Source organism: Coregonus lavaretus (genome assembly GCF_964263955.1).
Source record: "Coregonus lavaretus genome assembly, chromosome: 4".
Classification (NCBI taxonomy): domain Eukaryota; kingdom Metazoa; phylum Chordata; class Actinopteri; order Salmoniformes; family Salmonidae; genus Coregonus; species Coregonus lavaretus.
The window spans coordinates 59,533,782-59,549,994 of record NC_139991.1 but is presented as its reverse complement, the minus strand read 5'-3'; the positions used below and the strand labels follow the sequence as shown (position 1 = coordinate 59,549,994).

General features: G+C 42.9%; 1 protein-coding gene across 1 annotated transcript in view; it reads left to right on the top strand.

The window, feature by feature from the left end:
• The first annotated feature begins 383 nt into the window (after window positions 1–383).
• LOC311127586 (homer protein homolog 1-like) overlaps window positions 384–16,213 on the top strand; it is a 30,715-nt gene continuing 14,885 nt past the window's right edge. The window contains exons 1-2 of the mRNA XM_084159404.1: window positions 384–584; window positions 13,478–13,634. Coding sequence (XP_084015530.1) covers window positions 580–584; window positions 13,478–13,634 — 162 coding nt within the window. The 5' untranslated portion in view covers window positions 384–579. The remainder of the gene's footprint in view (window positions 585–13,477; window positions 13,635–16,213) is intronic.

Genomic DNA, 16,213 nt, shown 5'->3' with positions numbered 1-16,213 from the left:
TTGGATAGTAGCGAAATACAAGGCAACGGAAAGGAGCGCCGAGCTGTAATACCTAAGTGCGTCTAGAACCAAGTGGATATTTGAAGCCTATTTTAGCAGCCAAGAGAAGGTTGTGTTCAGCCAATATTAATGCAAGCGGTCCCTATTTTCCAGCCTTTTAAGTGTAAAATCAGGCTCGCGCTACATTGGAATTAAAAACAGTCTGTCAATCATGTATGTGGTCCTTGGTAGCCAACGTTAGCTTAGCTGCTATCCTCGTTGAGCATGATTGAATAGTGCATATCATTTATCTAACGTCAACACAGATGTTTTCGATCATCATGCATGCACCGACACGTTTGTTTGGGTGAGCTTTCAACCAACACCCAATCATAGCGTAGAACAGACGAACAAGCTATGTCGGCGTGAAGGGAACCGCACTGACTATCTCGAATCTCCCGTCAAGCCAAAAAGACGTCAACAGCGCTGTGAAGAACCGCTTATTGGAGAGGAAAAACAAAGTAGCTTGTTCACTCCCGCGTTGGTGCCCTCGGCGACCACGGACTGAATCCCTTCCCTTCGATTAACCAACCAAGCAAAATGGGGTACGTATCGCGCAATGTAGTGCCATTTTTAGCCTGTACTAATCTTCCCTGACAAGAGTGGTGTTCATGGGAGGTGTAATGATTTCTAGGAAGCCTGGTTTGTTTCAAGATAGATAAGAGTGGGTAGAAGGTTGAGAGCAGTACGCTGGCTGGCTACATGGTTTACCTGAAGTTGGCTTGCATTACTATGTCAGGCTCACCATTAGTCCATTATAGCTTCCAAATCCCCACTGAACAATTTATCAAACACTGGTGAATAGGCTATTACTCCCTTATTCTGGTATTCTAAGATAGGCCACATAAAGCATGTTATCGGTTTTATTTCAATACATTAGGGTATGTCAGATAGATGGGTTTAGTCTGTGGTGTCATTGGAAAATGATAATCTCATCCAGTACTGGAGGGATGGACTTGTGATGGAGTTGCACTGTCTACATGAAAATGTGTAAATTAATTCACACATTTGTTTAAGATTTGTTCCAGTGCCTAAACAAAAGCTATAATAACTACCATAGAAGTAGATCATACTGAGGCATAATATGCCTGTCATACTTTCTGAATATATACTGACGCCAGAAAGAAACCCAGAAGTCATTTAAGTTTATTTACAGTTCAGACTAAGCACCTAAATATGGAACTCCCATCCCAGAGGCTCCTGTTATCTTATCAAGCCTTTGCCTGGCAATCAGACTGTGATACCTCTGGTTACACAGTCTGAGATTAGTGCCATACATTTGTTAGGAACATTTCAAGCCAGAAAGTTACAGCCAGAATGTTGAATACAATTTAACTTAAACTTACTCTACCTGTAGTCTCTGCGGTTTGTCGTTTTGTGGTTATGCATTTGAGAAAAAATATCTACAGGAAAGTATTATTAAACAGATTTTTCCAAATGCTGGTACTGCCGTTGAGATTTCTATCACCTGGCACATGCACAAAACAATATAAACACCTGCCAGACTTCGGTTAGTATGCTTACATTGCGTGCATGTACTTCTGTCTTGTGCACATTCTTCAGGTGGTGAGCAAACAAATCGTGATAGCCACACACAGAGACGCGTTTTGAAGTCTGTTTAATAATACTTCCCTGTGGACGTTTTGTCTAAAATTGACTAAAATGACTAAATCAGAGGACAACAGGTAGAATAAGTTCAAATGGAATTTTATTAAACATTCGCGACAGACAGGGGACCTAATAGGTTTTTGTCAATACAAATGAACGTGACTATGTTGTCCAAAGGACAGCATAGGAACGTCGGGGCTAATCAAGCCCTAACCCTAGCCGATGGGTCTCACCTGATGCATAGGCATACACCTATAGCTACACAACAAACTCACTGTGTTGTTGAATATGGACTAAACCTGATTTTAGACCATCTTAGATTAAATTAGAAAAACGTTTATTTTGGTGGTGAACTGTGCCTTTAAGCCATACAGCGCCTCACTAACCTTCAGTTCCTAGTCTATGATCCAGTTAGGACTCGATTTCTCTGACAAAAATTAGAAGAATGCGTCTTTCTTCAAAGTGTGCCCTTATCTTAAATTAAGCCTCTCAGAGAGTTGGCTGTTAAGGTGTTTTAGTGCAGGGCTTCTGTTCTGCATAATGAATTAATGTAAACCAGCCTGAAACTTGGCACCTCGGCAGCCTACAGTACTCTCAGGACGTGTCATAAACAGTCAGATATATTGGGCTAATAATCATTAGTGTAGGTGTATTTAAATAGTGAGGTGTCAAGAGTGTATTAGAAAAATTTTTTATTTGGCATAATTTTAAAACTGTTCTCAGGGTTAAATGCTGCACAAATGATTTCTCAAACTATGATTAATCTCCCATCAACTGAACCAACTCCCATTGTCTGCCCTGCCCTTATCTGGTTCAACAACTTTAACCAAAACCTTGACTAGCCTATTATGTATTGACTAGCCTATTATGTAGTTCATATGGGCTGAAACATGTCAGTTTTAAAGCGGCAATCAGTAGTTAAAACAATAAAGCGTTATCCCCACTCCTGTTTCAGTAAAACGCTGAGGGATGGGGCTGGAGAAATGTAACTACTCTCAAATTCATGAACAGAGCTATGGATGTAAGGACTGACCATCCATGATATCAAAATGATAGTTTTAACCACGTTTTGAGGCTATATAGTGTTTGTTTACATTTACTTTGTTTACAAATATTGGAGTAAAACAGTCTTATATTTTGGGTTCTGATGGGGTACGACAGTTGAACTAAGCTCATGAGGCATTTATAAGTTATATTCTTCAAGAACCAATGGGTACATATAATTAATTCACAAGTCCAAAAATGGATGGAGCAACTGCAGATTGCCCCTTTATGGACTGCCTGTCCTGCACCAACCTTTAAAACTTCCCTCCCTGTCCTCAGACTCCGTAGAAATGATAATCACAATCATACAGGGTGCCAGTGTTGGACAGGGCAGTTACTGTGAGACACTAAGTGGATGGTCAAAGTCAGGAGCACTTTGTTTTGGAAGCACCACTGCTGTGTCCTTACTCAAAACCCAGACATCACAACCAGACTCTGACTTACCAGAGCCACAGTAGCCCTATTCAAGGCCCATCCTGGCTCCTGCCCTGTTTCAATCTTACCCATGGCGAAAGCTGAGAATGCAGAATGGTAGCTTATGCACTGGGCATTTCCTTCGAAAAGGACCCATGAGCAGTGAGCACCAACATGTGAAGTTCATAGGAGCATATCAAATTGGGTGTCAAATTAAAGCTAAGAGTCTATGTTTTTCAGAAATTAAGGCAGAGATGATACATTTTTCAACCATTTTCCATCCCAAAAATTTGGGATAAGTAAATGCTTTGATTTCTGAATGATTCTCTGTGGAATTGCCCCACTTTTAAAACATAAAGTACAGTTTCATTGACGAAACATGAAAATATTGCAGTGTGAAGGTATTAAGAAGAAAATCTCCTAGCAGATTGGTTTTGTTTTGTTTTAGTCATTTAGCATACGCTCTTATCCAGAGCGACTTACAGTTAGTGAGTGCATAGATTTTTTTTTTCTTTCTTTTTTTTTTCTTTTTTTTTTCATACTGGTCCCTCGTGGGAAACGAACCCACAACCCTGGCGTTGCAAACACCACGCTCTACCAACTGAGCTACACGGGACTATAGATCCCTCCTGACATTTACCCATGGCAGTGTCTCCAGAGGTAGAGAGAGGTAGAGAGAGGTAGAGAGAGGTAGAGAGAGGTAGAGAGAGGTAGAGAGAGGTAGAGAGAGGTAGAGGTAGAGAGACCCATGGCAGTGTCTCCAGAGGTAGAGAGAGGTAGAGGTAGAGAGGTAGAGCGAGGTAGAGCGAGAGCAATGAGTAGTAGAACTGTGTGAGAGAGAGGTTAGATCTCCTACTCACCTGCTCTCTAGTCTGAGTGGATGGAGCCAGTAGAACCCCAAACCTGAGAGAGAGAGATGTCGCCAGAGAGTGAGCAAGACCGAGAAGGGCATGGGGAGAGATGGAGAGAGTGAGGGAAAGAGAAATAAAGAAGGGCATATGGAGAGGTAGAGAGAGTGGGCCACAGCCAGCCCAGTGAGATCCAGAGAGCCAGGAAGAGAGAGGAAGAAGTGGGGGTGTGTGTGAAAGAGCGAGAGAGTGGGCTGCTGCAGCCAGTGCAGTTAGTGGGTGAAAGCCAGATATTTTCACTGGGCTCCAGCTGTCAATACTTCCCTGGACCCTGAGTTAACAACAGGAGCGAGAGAGGGAGAGAGACGAGGGGAGAATGGAAGGGAGAGAGAGAAGGCTATGGGAAGAGAGCAAGAGATTTCGCCTTTCTCTAATCACATTACTATTATATATTTGTTTACAGTTATTGTTGTCATTATCTCACTTTGCTTTAGCAACCGTGGCTTTGTCATTAATGCTAATAAAGCTGATCTGAATCTGAGCGAGAAAGATCAGAAGAGTCCACACAAACCACCCTCCATATGTGTGTCACCAGAACACAAACCAGGTCCTAGCATATGGGTATTTTAAGCCAGTGGTTGCACCAATTCTCCCAGCCTCTGTGTGTAACCACAAACCAGGCCTTAGCCTATCATATGGGTATTTTCAACCTCATGCTGCGCCAAGCAAAGACCCACACACTCCCTCTGTGAGTAGGTTTAACCTGTATGGGACACGCTGCCTTGTGATTGGCTTAGAGAGCCTGTGGGCGGGAGAGAGGGGGTTGGAGGATGCTCACAGATCCTGACTGGCCCTGAGTCACATGGGTGTTGCCTTAGCAACCAGGCAGCAGCTATGTTTGTAATGCAGGCAAGCAGTTTAGAGTGACTGGTGGAGTTCCAACCTGTCTTTTACACAGTCACGCTGCCTAGTGCAGATTATCAGCTCTCACAACGCCTGGAGAAGTGTTTAAACAACATCTCAGGAACCACAATAATATGATATAGTAATCGTTTAAACGTTATAGTAAGACCTTTTTGAACGCAACTTCAGAAAAAAGCCAGTGAGTGAATTATGGTTCTTAGCCTTCATCTCTATGAAGACTGACTGTGAAAGGGATCACAGACAGACTGACAGACGGGTCAGGTGAGGATGAAAAGGACCGAAGCACAGGTTAAGTGGCTCCTCTTGAAGGGCCTCTCTCCTATCCCCTCTAGTCTGGGAAGCAGAGGAATAAGAGGAGGAGCACTGCCCTGGAGAGAGGCTACTTGAACATGAGTGTTTACTGACCACACACACGCACACCAATAAAGGGCCGTAATTGGAGACTGCACCAATGTGCTTTCCCCATTGGCCACAGACAGTACCTGCCTTTGACAACCTCTATGCAAACACATCTGTGTGTGTATGTGTGGTGGTAAGTGGAGAACTGCTGATTTGATAACATCTGTGATCAGATTCCTCTGGCATAGCACTCGTCATTGAGCCCTGCATGCCACACAACTGTCCATTGTGGTAGGGATTAGAGGCTAACAAACACACACACACACACACCTGGCCACTGATGTACAGATAACAGAGAACGTTTGCTTTAATTAAGCAAATGTTGCTTCAGGAGGAGGTGGGTGTAATGGCAGTTGATGCCAGTAAGTTTAGTCTGTATGAAAATCAGATTAATAGATTGGAGATCTGTGATGTTACAGGGAGGGACTCCCTACAAAAACAAACCCTAATGTCAACACAACAAGCAGTGGACTTGGAGAGTGTTCAGTGAGGTGAAATTAGGAATAGCGAGAGACATGGTGATGGAAAACCAGAAGAAAGGACATGGGTTAGTAGTGTACTGTATAGCACATACATATATTATTTCCATTGGCACTACATTACAGCTCACCCCCCCACCCCCCCATACATAGTATGATTCTACAGTAGCTATTATCTGCAGTCTGTCAGTTCTGGTGTGAAGCATACAGTACAGTTACAGTCTACCCTCCTATCTCATCACCACCCTCATCACTCTGACGACACCAGTCTACACTGAGTATACCAAACACCTTCCTAATGAAAGCGGTCCACAGGGATGCTGGCCCATGTTGACTTCAATGCTTCCCACAGTTGTCAAGTTGGCTGGATGTCCTTTGGGTGGTGGACCATTCTTGATACAAACAGGAAACTGCTGAGTGTGAAAACCTCAGCAGCGTTGCTGTTCTTGACACAAACCCGTTCAAAGGCACTTCAATCTTTTATCTTGCCCATTCACCCTCTGAATGGCACACATACACAATCCATGTCTCAATTGTCTCGTGGCTTAAAAATCCTTCTTTAACCTGTCTCCTCCCCTTCATCTACGCTGATTTGAAGTGGATTTATCAAGTGGCATCAATAAGGGATCATAGCTTGCAACTGGATTCACCTAGTCAGTCTATGTCATGGAAAGAGCAGGTGTTCATAATGTTTTTTTACCCTCATTGTATGTGTTAAATAATAGCTAGCAAGGCCCCAGACCCACCACTCCACAATGCTAACTTAATTAACTGGTTAAAACCAGGAGGGGCTGAAGAGGAATCACAGTAGCACGCTTTCTCACAGAAGAACCCTTGGACGCCGTAAGAATGAAATGAAACCAGCTCCAAGCTGCCGCCACCGGCAAACAATTAACTGTGCTTTCCCTTGCGGATTCCTCTCCGAGCCCGGCAGATAGTCATCTAGGGACTGAATCTACATGAAATAAGACCCGTTTAAAGACACAACGCCTGGCTGCCATACTGGAGGCTGCTGGTATGGGCTTTTTAATGCTGAGGACAGAAGAATCAGAGCTATAATAGTGTTTATCTTTGAGGGACCACTGGCTGGACGGTGAGGCTTATCTGTGGGAGAGTTCTGGAGGGGAGCCCAGGAAGCGCTCACTCTGGCCAGGCCAGGGCTGCTCCCCAGGGGCCCTCTCACTCCTGGTTCAGTCAACCCAGTCCAACCAGGGTTTTGTAATGCCAAGTATTTTTTTATTGGCAGTTTCCATTACATAGGAGTATAAAGGAAAAGATAATGATGTTGAAATGGAAACCACAGCCCAACTATGTCTCAAGCCCATCCTCTTGTGTTTTTCAACCTCTGGTCTGTGGACCTGCACTAGTCCCTCAGATTGTTGTCTGACACTATTGAGTTAGTTCTCAAGTGTTATGTCTAATGTCAGCGGCTCTCCAAGAAGAAGAATCATAGCTTTGACGCTACAGTCCAGACTAATGTGTTGAGTAGCCTACAGTTAAGACTGGCAGATTTGGTAAACGGTTTGAGTTGAGCTGAGGATGTAGGGATGTCAGTTACTCCACCAGGAAGAGGAAATGATTCTGCTTTGCATTTTGGGATCATCATCAACGGGTATCAAAGATGGTAACCAAAGCATGCTGGGACATGACATCAAACAGACGCCTCACAGGTCCTCAACTGGCAGCTTCATTAAATAGTACCCGCAAAACACCAGTCTCAATGTCAACAGTGAAGAGGTGACTCCGGGATGCTGACCTAGGCAGAGTTGCAAAGAAAAAGTCCAGTGTCTGTGTTCTTTTGCCCATCTTAATATTTTATTTTTATTGGCCAGTCTGAGATGTGGCTTTTTCTTTGCAACTTTGACAGTCAGCATGCCGGAGTCGCCTCTTCACTGTTGACGTTGAGACTGGTGTTTTGCGGGTACTATTTAAAGAAGCTGCCAGTTGAGCACCTGTGAGGCGTCTGTTTTATCAAACTAGACACTCTAATGTATTTGTCCTCTTGCTCAGTTGTGCACCGGGGCCTCCCACTCTTCTTTCTATTCTGGTTAGAGCCAGTTTGCGCTATTCTATGAAGGGAGTAGTACACAGCGTTGTACGAGATCTTCAGTTTCTTGGCAATTTCTCGCATGGAATAGCCTTCATTTCTCAGTACAAGAATAGACTGATGAGTTTCAGAAGAAAGTTATTTGTTTCTGGCCATTTTGATCCTGTAATCGAACCCACAATTGCTGATGCTCCAGATACTCAACTAGTTTCAAGAAGGCCAGTTTTATTGCTTCTTTAATCAGCACAACAGTTTTCAGCTGTGCTAACATAATTGCAAAAGGGTTTTCTAATGATCAATTAGCCTTTTAAAATGATATACTTGGATTAGCAAACACAACATGCCATTGGAACACAGGACTGATGGTTGTTGGTAATGGGCCTCTGTACGCCTATGTAGATATTCCATTAAAAATCAGCCGTTTCCAGCTACATTAGCCATTTACAACATTAACAATGTCTACACTGTATTTCTGATCAATTTGGTGTTATTTTAATGGACAATAAAATTGCTTTTCTTTTGAAAACAAGGACATTTCTAAGTGACCCCAAACTTTTGAACGGTAGTGAATGCCAAACCAAAAACCTTAATTTCAAAGTTTAACAAACCATACAGCTCTATGCACAACGACTACTTTTAAAAATGTACACTGAAGATTTTACAAAAACACATTCACTGGAAGAACTGTGCAGATGCACATTTTGGTAACAGTATTTTGGTTAAATCTCCCTCAGTTTTTTTTTGTGTGTCCACATTTTCCAAAAACTCTTAAATATCTGTTCTGAATTAAGATTCAACGATGTCTGCAGAAAGAATGGTGTCAGCTATGACATGACACAGTGACTTTGAAAAAATCTATTTAGGTTATTGAACTACAGTAGGTGAAGTGGATTTACACCTGGTAAGGGAAATTGCAGTAATGGAATTTCAACATGGGTCCCTGATCTGTACTACACAGAAATTCATAATTATGGATATGAAAGTCATTCTCTTCATGGTGATGTATCCTAAATATGTACACAAAGGTATAAATATGCAATATCCTCCTTTGCATATTTGGGTATTATTCTACACACTATGTGGGAGAGAAATTTGAAAATATCTTAAAGATATGTGGGTTTTTGGTAACAGAATTTCAAAGCACAATGCAATGTTTCTTAAACTTACAGAAGGCAAATAATTTATCCAAAATTAAATAGAAGTGTTAGTTGAAAGCAGGGTTGGGGTCAATTCCATTTAAATTCCAGTCGGTTTAGAAAGTAGCAATTTATCTTCATAGAAAAGCATTAGAAGATAATTGGAGTTGGAATTTCATTGTACTTCCAGAATTCACTGGAATTGAAATGGAATTGACCCAACCCTGGAGGGGCCTTTATTTAAAAATTTTGGTGTTTGATTTGTAAAACTTTTTCTGGTAGATGTTTTCTAAGACACCTTTTCCATCTGTTTGACCAGAAATCAAAGCCTTTGCTTATTCCTAATTTTTTGGATGAAAAATGTATATATGCCTTAATAAAGAAAATATATACACGCTTAGCTTTCGTTTGACACCAATTTGACATGCACCTATGAACTTCAGTTTGGTGCTTATGGGCCTTTTACATGGAAATGTGTGTAAATGGTACTAAATCCATGCTTTCTGAATGGGGCTCCTGCTCCTCACTGCCCTGCTATCAGGGAGAATACATTCAAATGGCTTGTGATTGAGGGGCAATTTGCTGCCATTATAAAATGTGATCCATAAAAAGCTAAGTAAGCGCTCTACGTCTCCTAACAGAACCAGTTATGACAACAATGTGCTCTTTAATGTCCAGAGCTTTTTTTTACTAGTTCAGTTTTATACAGGGGTCTCGAAGAGTACGGTCACATTATCTGAGGCACTGTCACTCACAGATAAATTATCACTCCTCTCTCGCTCTGTCTCTCTGTCTCTCTGTGTGTGCTCCTCTCTCACTCTCTTTCCATCACACTCTTGATATATTAAGCCTACACTTACAGTTGAAGTTGGAAGTTTTTTTTTTCTTCTCACAATTCCTGACATTTAATCCTAGTAAAAATTCCGTTTAAGGTCAGTTAGGATCACCACTTTATTTTAAGAATGTGAAATGTCAGAATAATAGTAGAGAGTGATTTATTTCAGCTTTTATTTCTTTAATTCCCAGTGGGTCAGAAGTTTACATACACTCAATTAGTATTTGGTAGCATTGCCTTTAAATTGTATAACTTGGGTCAAACGTTTCGGGTAGCCTTCCACAAGCTTCCCACAATAAGTTGGGTGAATTTTGGCCCATTCCTCCTGACAGAGCTCGTGTAACTGAGTCAGGTTTGTAGGCCTCCTTGCTCGCACACGCTCTTTCAGTTCTGCCCACATATGTTCTATAGGATTGAGGTCAGGGCTTTGTGATGGCCACTCGTATACCTTGACTTTGTTGTCCTTAAGCCATTTTGCCACAACTTTGGAAGTATGCTTGGGGTCATTGTCCATTTGGAAGACCCATTTGCGACCAAGCTTTAACTTCCTGACTGATGTCTTGAGATGTTGCTTCAATATATCCACATAATTTTCCTTCCTCATGATGCCATCTATTTTGTGAAGTGCACCAGTCCCTCCTGCAGCAAAGCACCCCCACAACATGATGCTGCCAACCCTGTGCTTCACGGTTGGGATGGTGTTCTTCGGCTTGCAAGCGACCCCCTTTTTCCTCCAAACATAACGATGGTCATTATGGCCAAACAGTTCTATTTTTGTTTCATCAGACGAGAGGACATTTCTCCAAAAAGTACGATCTTCGTCCCCATGTGCAGTTGCAAACCGTAGTCTGTCTTTTTTATGGCGGTTTTGGAGCAGTGGCTTCTTCCTTGCTGAGCGGCCTTTCAGGTTATGTCGATATAGGACTTGTTTTACTGTGGATATAGATAATTTTGTACCTGTTTCCTCCAGCATCTTCACAAGGTCCTTTGCTGTTGTTTTGGGATTGATTTGCACTTTTCGCAAAGTACGTTAATCTCTAGGAGACAGAACGCGTCTCCTTCCTGAGCGGTATGACGGCTGTGTGGTCCCATGGTGTTTATACTTGCGTACTATTGTTTGTACAGATGAACGTGGTACCTTCAGGCGTTTGGAAATTGCTCCCAAGGATGAACCAGACTTGTGGAGGTCTACAATTTGTTTTCTGAGGTCTTGGCTGATTTCTTTTGATTTTCCCATGATGTCAAGCAAAGAGGCACTGAGTTTGAAGGTAGTCCTTGAAATACATCCACAGGTACACCTCCAATTGACTCAAATGATGTCAATTAGCCTATCAGAAGCTTCTAAAGCCATGACATCATTTTCTGGAATTTTCCAAGCTGTTTAAAGGCACAGTCAATTTAGTGTATGTAAACTTCTGACCCACTGGAATTGTGATACAGTGAATTATAAGTGAAATAATCTGTCTGTAAACAATTGTTGGAAAAATTACTTGTGTCATGCACAAAGTAGATGTCCTAACCGACTTGCCAAAATGATAGTTTGTTAACAAGAAATTTGTGGAGTGGTTGAAAAACAAGTTTTAATGACTCCAACATAAGTGTATGTAAACTTCCGACTTCAACTGTATTTAGGAAATATGAGACTTAGCAAATTCCCGACTGGAAGACTTCTACCCACCACTTGCTGTGGATTATGTGAAGAGGCTTCTAGCCTAGTCAGTCCCAGCCAGAGATATGCAGCTTGCTATGCCATTAGCTTGCTATACGATGTCTTTAATCCAAGACCTTACCTGAGAGCTGCTTTCCTCCATAGTTATGTTATGTTTGGAAGCTGACCAGGGCCACAGGGCCAGGCCAGTTGTCTGATCTGTGTATGTGGGCCCAGCCCAGGTACTCCCAGGTCACCTTTGGCTAATCTATTACATCACAGCACAGCATAGTTACTGATACTGCAGCTTGACTCTCATGGACATCTGCCCCCTGCTGGACTGTTGGTATAACCACGTTCACTAATTCGCTTGGGAGATATGTAACATAGTTGGTTTGGTAAACCGTGCTTGCATGATTAGTAACCTTGCCTGAGTCCTGAGGACTTGCATTAGCGCCCAGGCCTAATGCCTAGGCTTTAGCTCATGGGCTAACACTGCCATAGGAGACCCGTTAACGGACTGTATTCTGTATTGTGTCCTTTCCCTGTGTAAAAGTTCCACTTTCCTTTTAACTATTGCAGAATCAGTGAGCAGCTTTCATACCTTATTGTTCCTATTTCCCCCTAACTCCTGTGTGTGATATAATGGGAGGTGTGGTGATGGAGGAGTGATTTGTGTGGGCTCTCATTGTTCAGCTCTGTGGCGGGAAATTAGCATATCTGTCCTTCCTATGGCAGCTTTTAAAACACACACACACACACACACACACACACACACACACAGGCAGGACGGTTCAAGTTAGACTCACTTTTATCCAGCTCATTCTCTCGCACTCTCTCACTCTCACACACATGCTCTTTCTCTCTCCCATCCTCTCCTCCAGCCCTTATTTTATCAGTTCCTCTCATTATTTTATCCCATTTTCTTTTTTCAATCCTATATCGCCGTTGCCTGGCTACCCAGACTCCTTGCTCCTGCCAAACGCTATGCCACGCCCACAGACGTTAGTTTCTTTCCCGCAACGAGTCTGGATCTGAGTACCTCCCCGACCCTTCACTGAATGTGAACACATTCGGGGCCGTCTGATTTGGTCCAGAAACTGATAGGTTGGGCCAGAGCCAGAACATACAGTACGTTGGGTAAAGTGGCGGTTTGAAAATTAATCATTGTCTTTTATACACTGATTGGTTAGAGACGATCCAATCGCTGATGACTTTGTTTTGTAAAACACCCCTCGTGCCCCTCGTCACCAGAAACGACTTCAGTGATGGCTGTCTCAGACTAAAGTTTAAAGCGAATGATAGAGCAGCGGAAGAAATACAAAAATGTAGTGAGTCGTCAGACTAATATCACCACTCTCCTCTTATCTCCCAAGGACCATAGGTTGGATGCTTTAATGCTACCTACCTCTACATTGTGTCAGAAGAACCAGTTCCTTATACTTAAATATTTTATTATATTTATTAGGCAGCCATAACAGTTTAAACGGCACTGTGCTAGGGATGCATCATATTTAATGAACAACCTCTCTATTGTCTTAGCAAAGGCACTTTAACTGTAATTAATTAATTAATGGACTAGTAGAAAATCATTTATCCCTGTTGCTCCTGTTTTAGTACCTTAATGTACCCAGCCAGTCAATTTGATTAACCTCAACATTACATCCATTCATTTCTAGTAAGCGATTTCTGTCTGTGGCTAAGTAATGTTTCTCTTTCGTACTGGTATTAAAACCCCTTGTTATTGTTAATGGAGCTCCACCTGGATTGAAGAGATAACATACAAATACTGCAACTGAAGTGTGTGTGGGTGTGTGTGTTTTCCCCTCCCAGTCATTGCCAGTGCAGTGCGCTGCAGGATGTGTGTAGCGATCTCTGAGGGGCTGTGTGTGTGTGTCTCACCTACCACACACACTCCACACTCCTACCTCAGCCCTCACACACTCCCAGCACTTTTGTTTCCCATGGCGCAGCTGTACGAACCAACAACAGGGTGGTGAGTTTAATTCCTATGTATATACTGACTCCCCCCTCTCTCTGCTTGTCTCCCCTACAGAGAGCAGCCTATCTTCAGTACGAGGGCCCATGTCTTCCAGATCGACCCCACCACCAAGAAGAACTGGGTTCCCACCAGTAAACACGCAGTCACAGTCTCCTACTTCTACGACAGCACGCGCAACGTCTACCGCATCATCAGTCTGGACGGCTCCAAGGTGTGTGTGTGTGTGCGTGTGTGTGCAGCAAAGTTGTATAAAAGGAGAGGGAAGATATTAGAGGAAGATATACAATGTCTTCAGAAAATATTCACACCCCTTGACATTTTCCACATTTTGTTGTATTACAGCCTGAATTAAAAATGATGCTAGTGGAATTATGTTTTTCAGAATGTTTACCAATTAATTACAAATGAAAAGCTGAAATGTATTGAGTCAATAAGTATTCACCTCCTGAGTGGCGCAGTGGTCTAAGGCACTGCATCGCAGTGCTAACTGTGCCACTAGAGATCCTGGTTCGAATCCAGGCTCTGTCGCAGCCGGCCGCGACCGGGAGACTCATGGGCGGCGCACAATTGGCCCAGCGTCGTCCAGGGTAGGGGAGGGAATGGCCGGCAGGGATGTAGCTCAGTTGATAGAGCATGGTGTTTGCAACGCCAGGGTTGTGGGTTCGATTCCCACGGGGGGCTAATATAAAAAATAATAAAATGTATTCACTAACTGTAAGTCGCTCTGGATAAGAGCGTCTGCTAAATGACTAAAATGTAATGTAAATGTATTCAACCCCTTTGTTATGGCAAGCCTAAATAAGTTCAGGAGTAAAATGTGGCTTAACAAGACAATATGTTGCATGATGGTGTTTAACATGATTTTTAAATGACTACCTCATCTATGTACCCCACACATACAATTATCGGTAAGGTCCCTCAGTTGAGAAGTGAATTTCAAACACAGATTCAACCATAAAGACCAGGGAGGTTTTCCAATGCATCACAAAGAAGGGCACCTATTGGTAGATGGCAAAAAAAAAGCAGATATTGAATTTCCCTTTGAGCATGGTGAAGTTACTACTTACACTTTGGATGGTGTGTCAATACACTCAGTCACTACAAAGATACAGGCGTCCTTCCTAACTCAGTTGCCAGAGAGGAAGGAAACCACTCAGGGATTTCACCAAAAACAAGGCCACATTTTTTAGGGGGGACATTCTAATCATTTAGTAGATGCTCTTATCCAGAGCGACTTACAGGAGCAATTAGGGTTGAGTGCCTTGCTCAAGGGCACATCAACTGATTTTTCTCCTAGTTGGCTCAGGGATTTGTTCCAGCAACCTTTCAGTTACTGGCCCAATGCTCGTAACCGCTAGGCTACCTGCTGCCCTAAATCTACACTGGAGTTGCATACCAAGAAGACAGGTAATGTTCCTGAGTGGCTGAGTTACAGTTTTGAATTAAATCTACTTGAAAATCTTGCAAGCCTGAAAATTGTTGTCTAGCAATGATCAACAACCAATTTGACAGAGCATGAAGAATCTTGAAAAGAATAATGGGCAAATATTGCACAATCCAGGTGTGGAAAGCTCTTAGAGACTTACCCAGAAAGACTCACAGCTGTAATCGCTGCCAAAGTGGTGTGAATACTTATGTAAATGAGATTTCTGTATTTCATTTTCAATAAATATTAGCAAATATTTCTAAAACATGTTTTCACTTTGTTGTTATAGGGTATTGTGTGTAGATGGGTGAGAGGGGGAAAAATCAATTTAATCAATTTTGAATTCAGGCTGTAACACAACAAAATGTGCAAGAAGTCAAATGGGTATGAATACTTTCTGAAGGCATGGTTCCCCCCTCAGCAAGGGGATTAATAATAATAATAATAATAATAATAATAATATGCCATTTAGCAGATGCTTTTATCCAAAGCGACTTAGTCATGCGTGCATACATTTTTGTGTATGGGTGGTCCCGGGGATCGAACCCACTACCTTGGCGTTACAAGCGCCGTGCTCTACCAGCTGAGCTACAGAGGATTAGAGGTGGCACCAGGAAGGCTCCCTCAGGCTCTGGGCACGCAGCACTATAGATCCGTTAGAATCAATCATGGATTGATGTACACACATACGTACTTGTGTACTGTATTCCCTCTCTTTCCCTCACAGGCAGACTTTAAACATTTGACCGTCCCCACAGACACAGACACAACCAAAGATTGAAGAAAGTTGCAGTCTCACTCAACACACACACACACTACATTTCCCACCTGCGTGTGTGTTTCCATGGCCAGTGGTAGCAGCAGTAGCAACAGAGCCCATGGTTGGTAGTGGCATGGGGGCGTTGTGGCCTCTTCTGTTCTGTCGTAACAACGATTATTTTAGTCTTCAGAGGGGTGCAGGGGAGGAGGAGCTATTTTAGCACCACAACGTTATGTAAAGCTCTCCACACACAGACGCGCGCGCACACACACAAACACACACTCTCTCCACTGCGCTCTCCACTGCTTTGTATGTGACCCTTGGTGCTGTAGGGCTAGCGAATGGGTGAACGCAACTGTGGGGTTACTGCTACTGTGCTGAGCTGGAAATAGCAGGGAGAGGGTGTGCTGTGGTGGGGTGCTGCCTGCCTGCTACCCTGTCACTCTAGGATATACTCCTCATCAACATCCACACAGCCCAAAGTAACTACATAGACACACACAACTTTACACACACAGAGAACTTTACACACACACACAACTTTACACACACACAACTTTACATGGAGCTAACAGTGTGCCTCGCCCACCCTCCCTCACCCCAC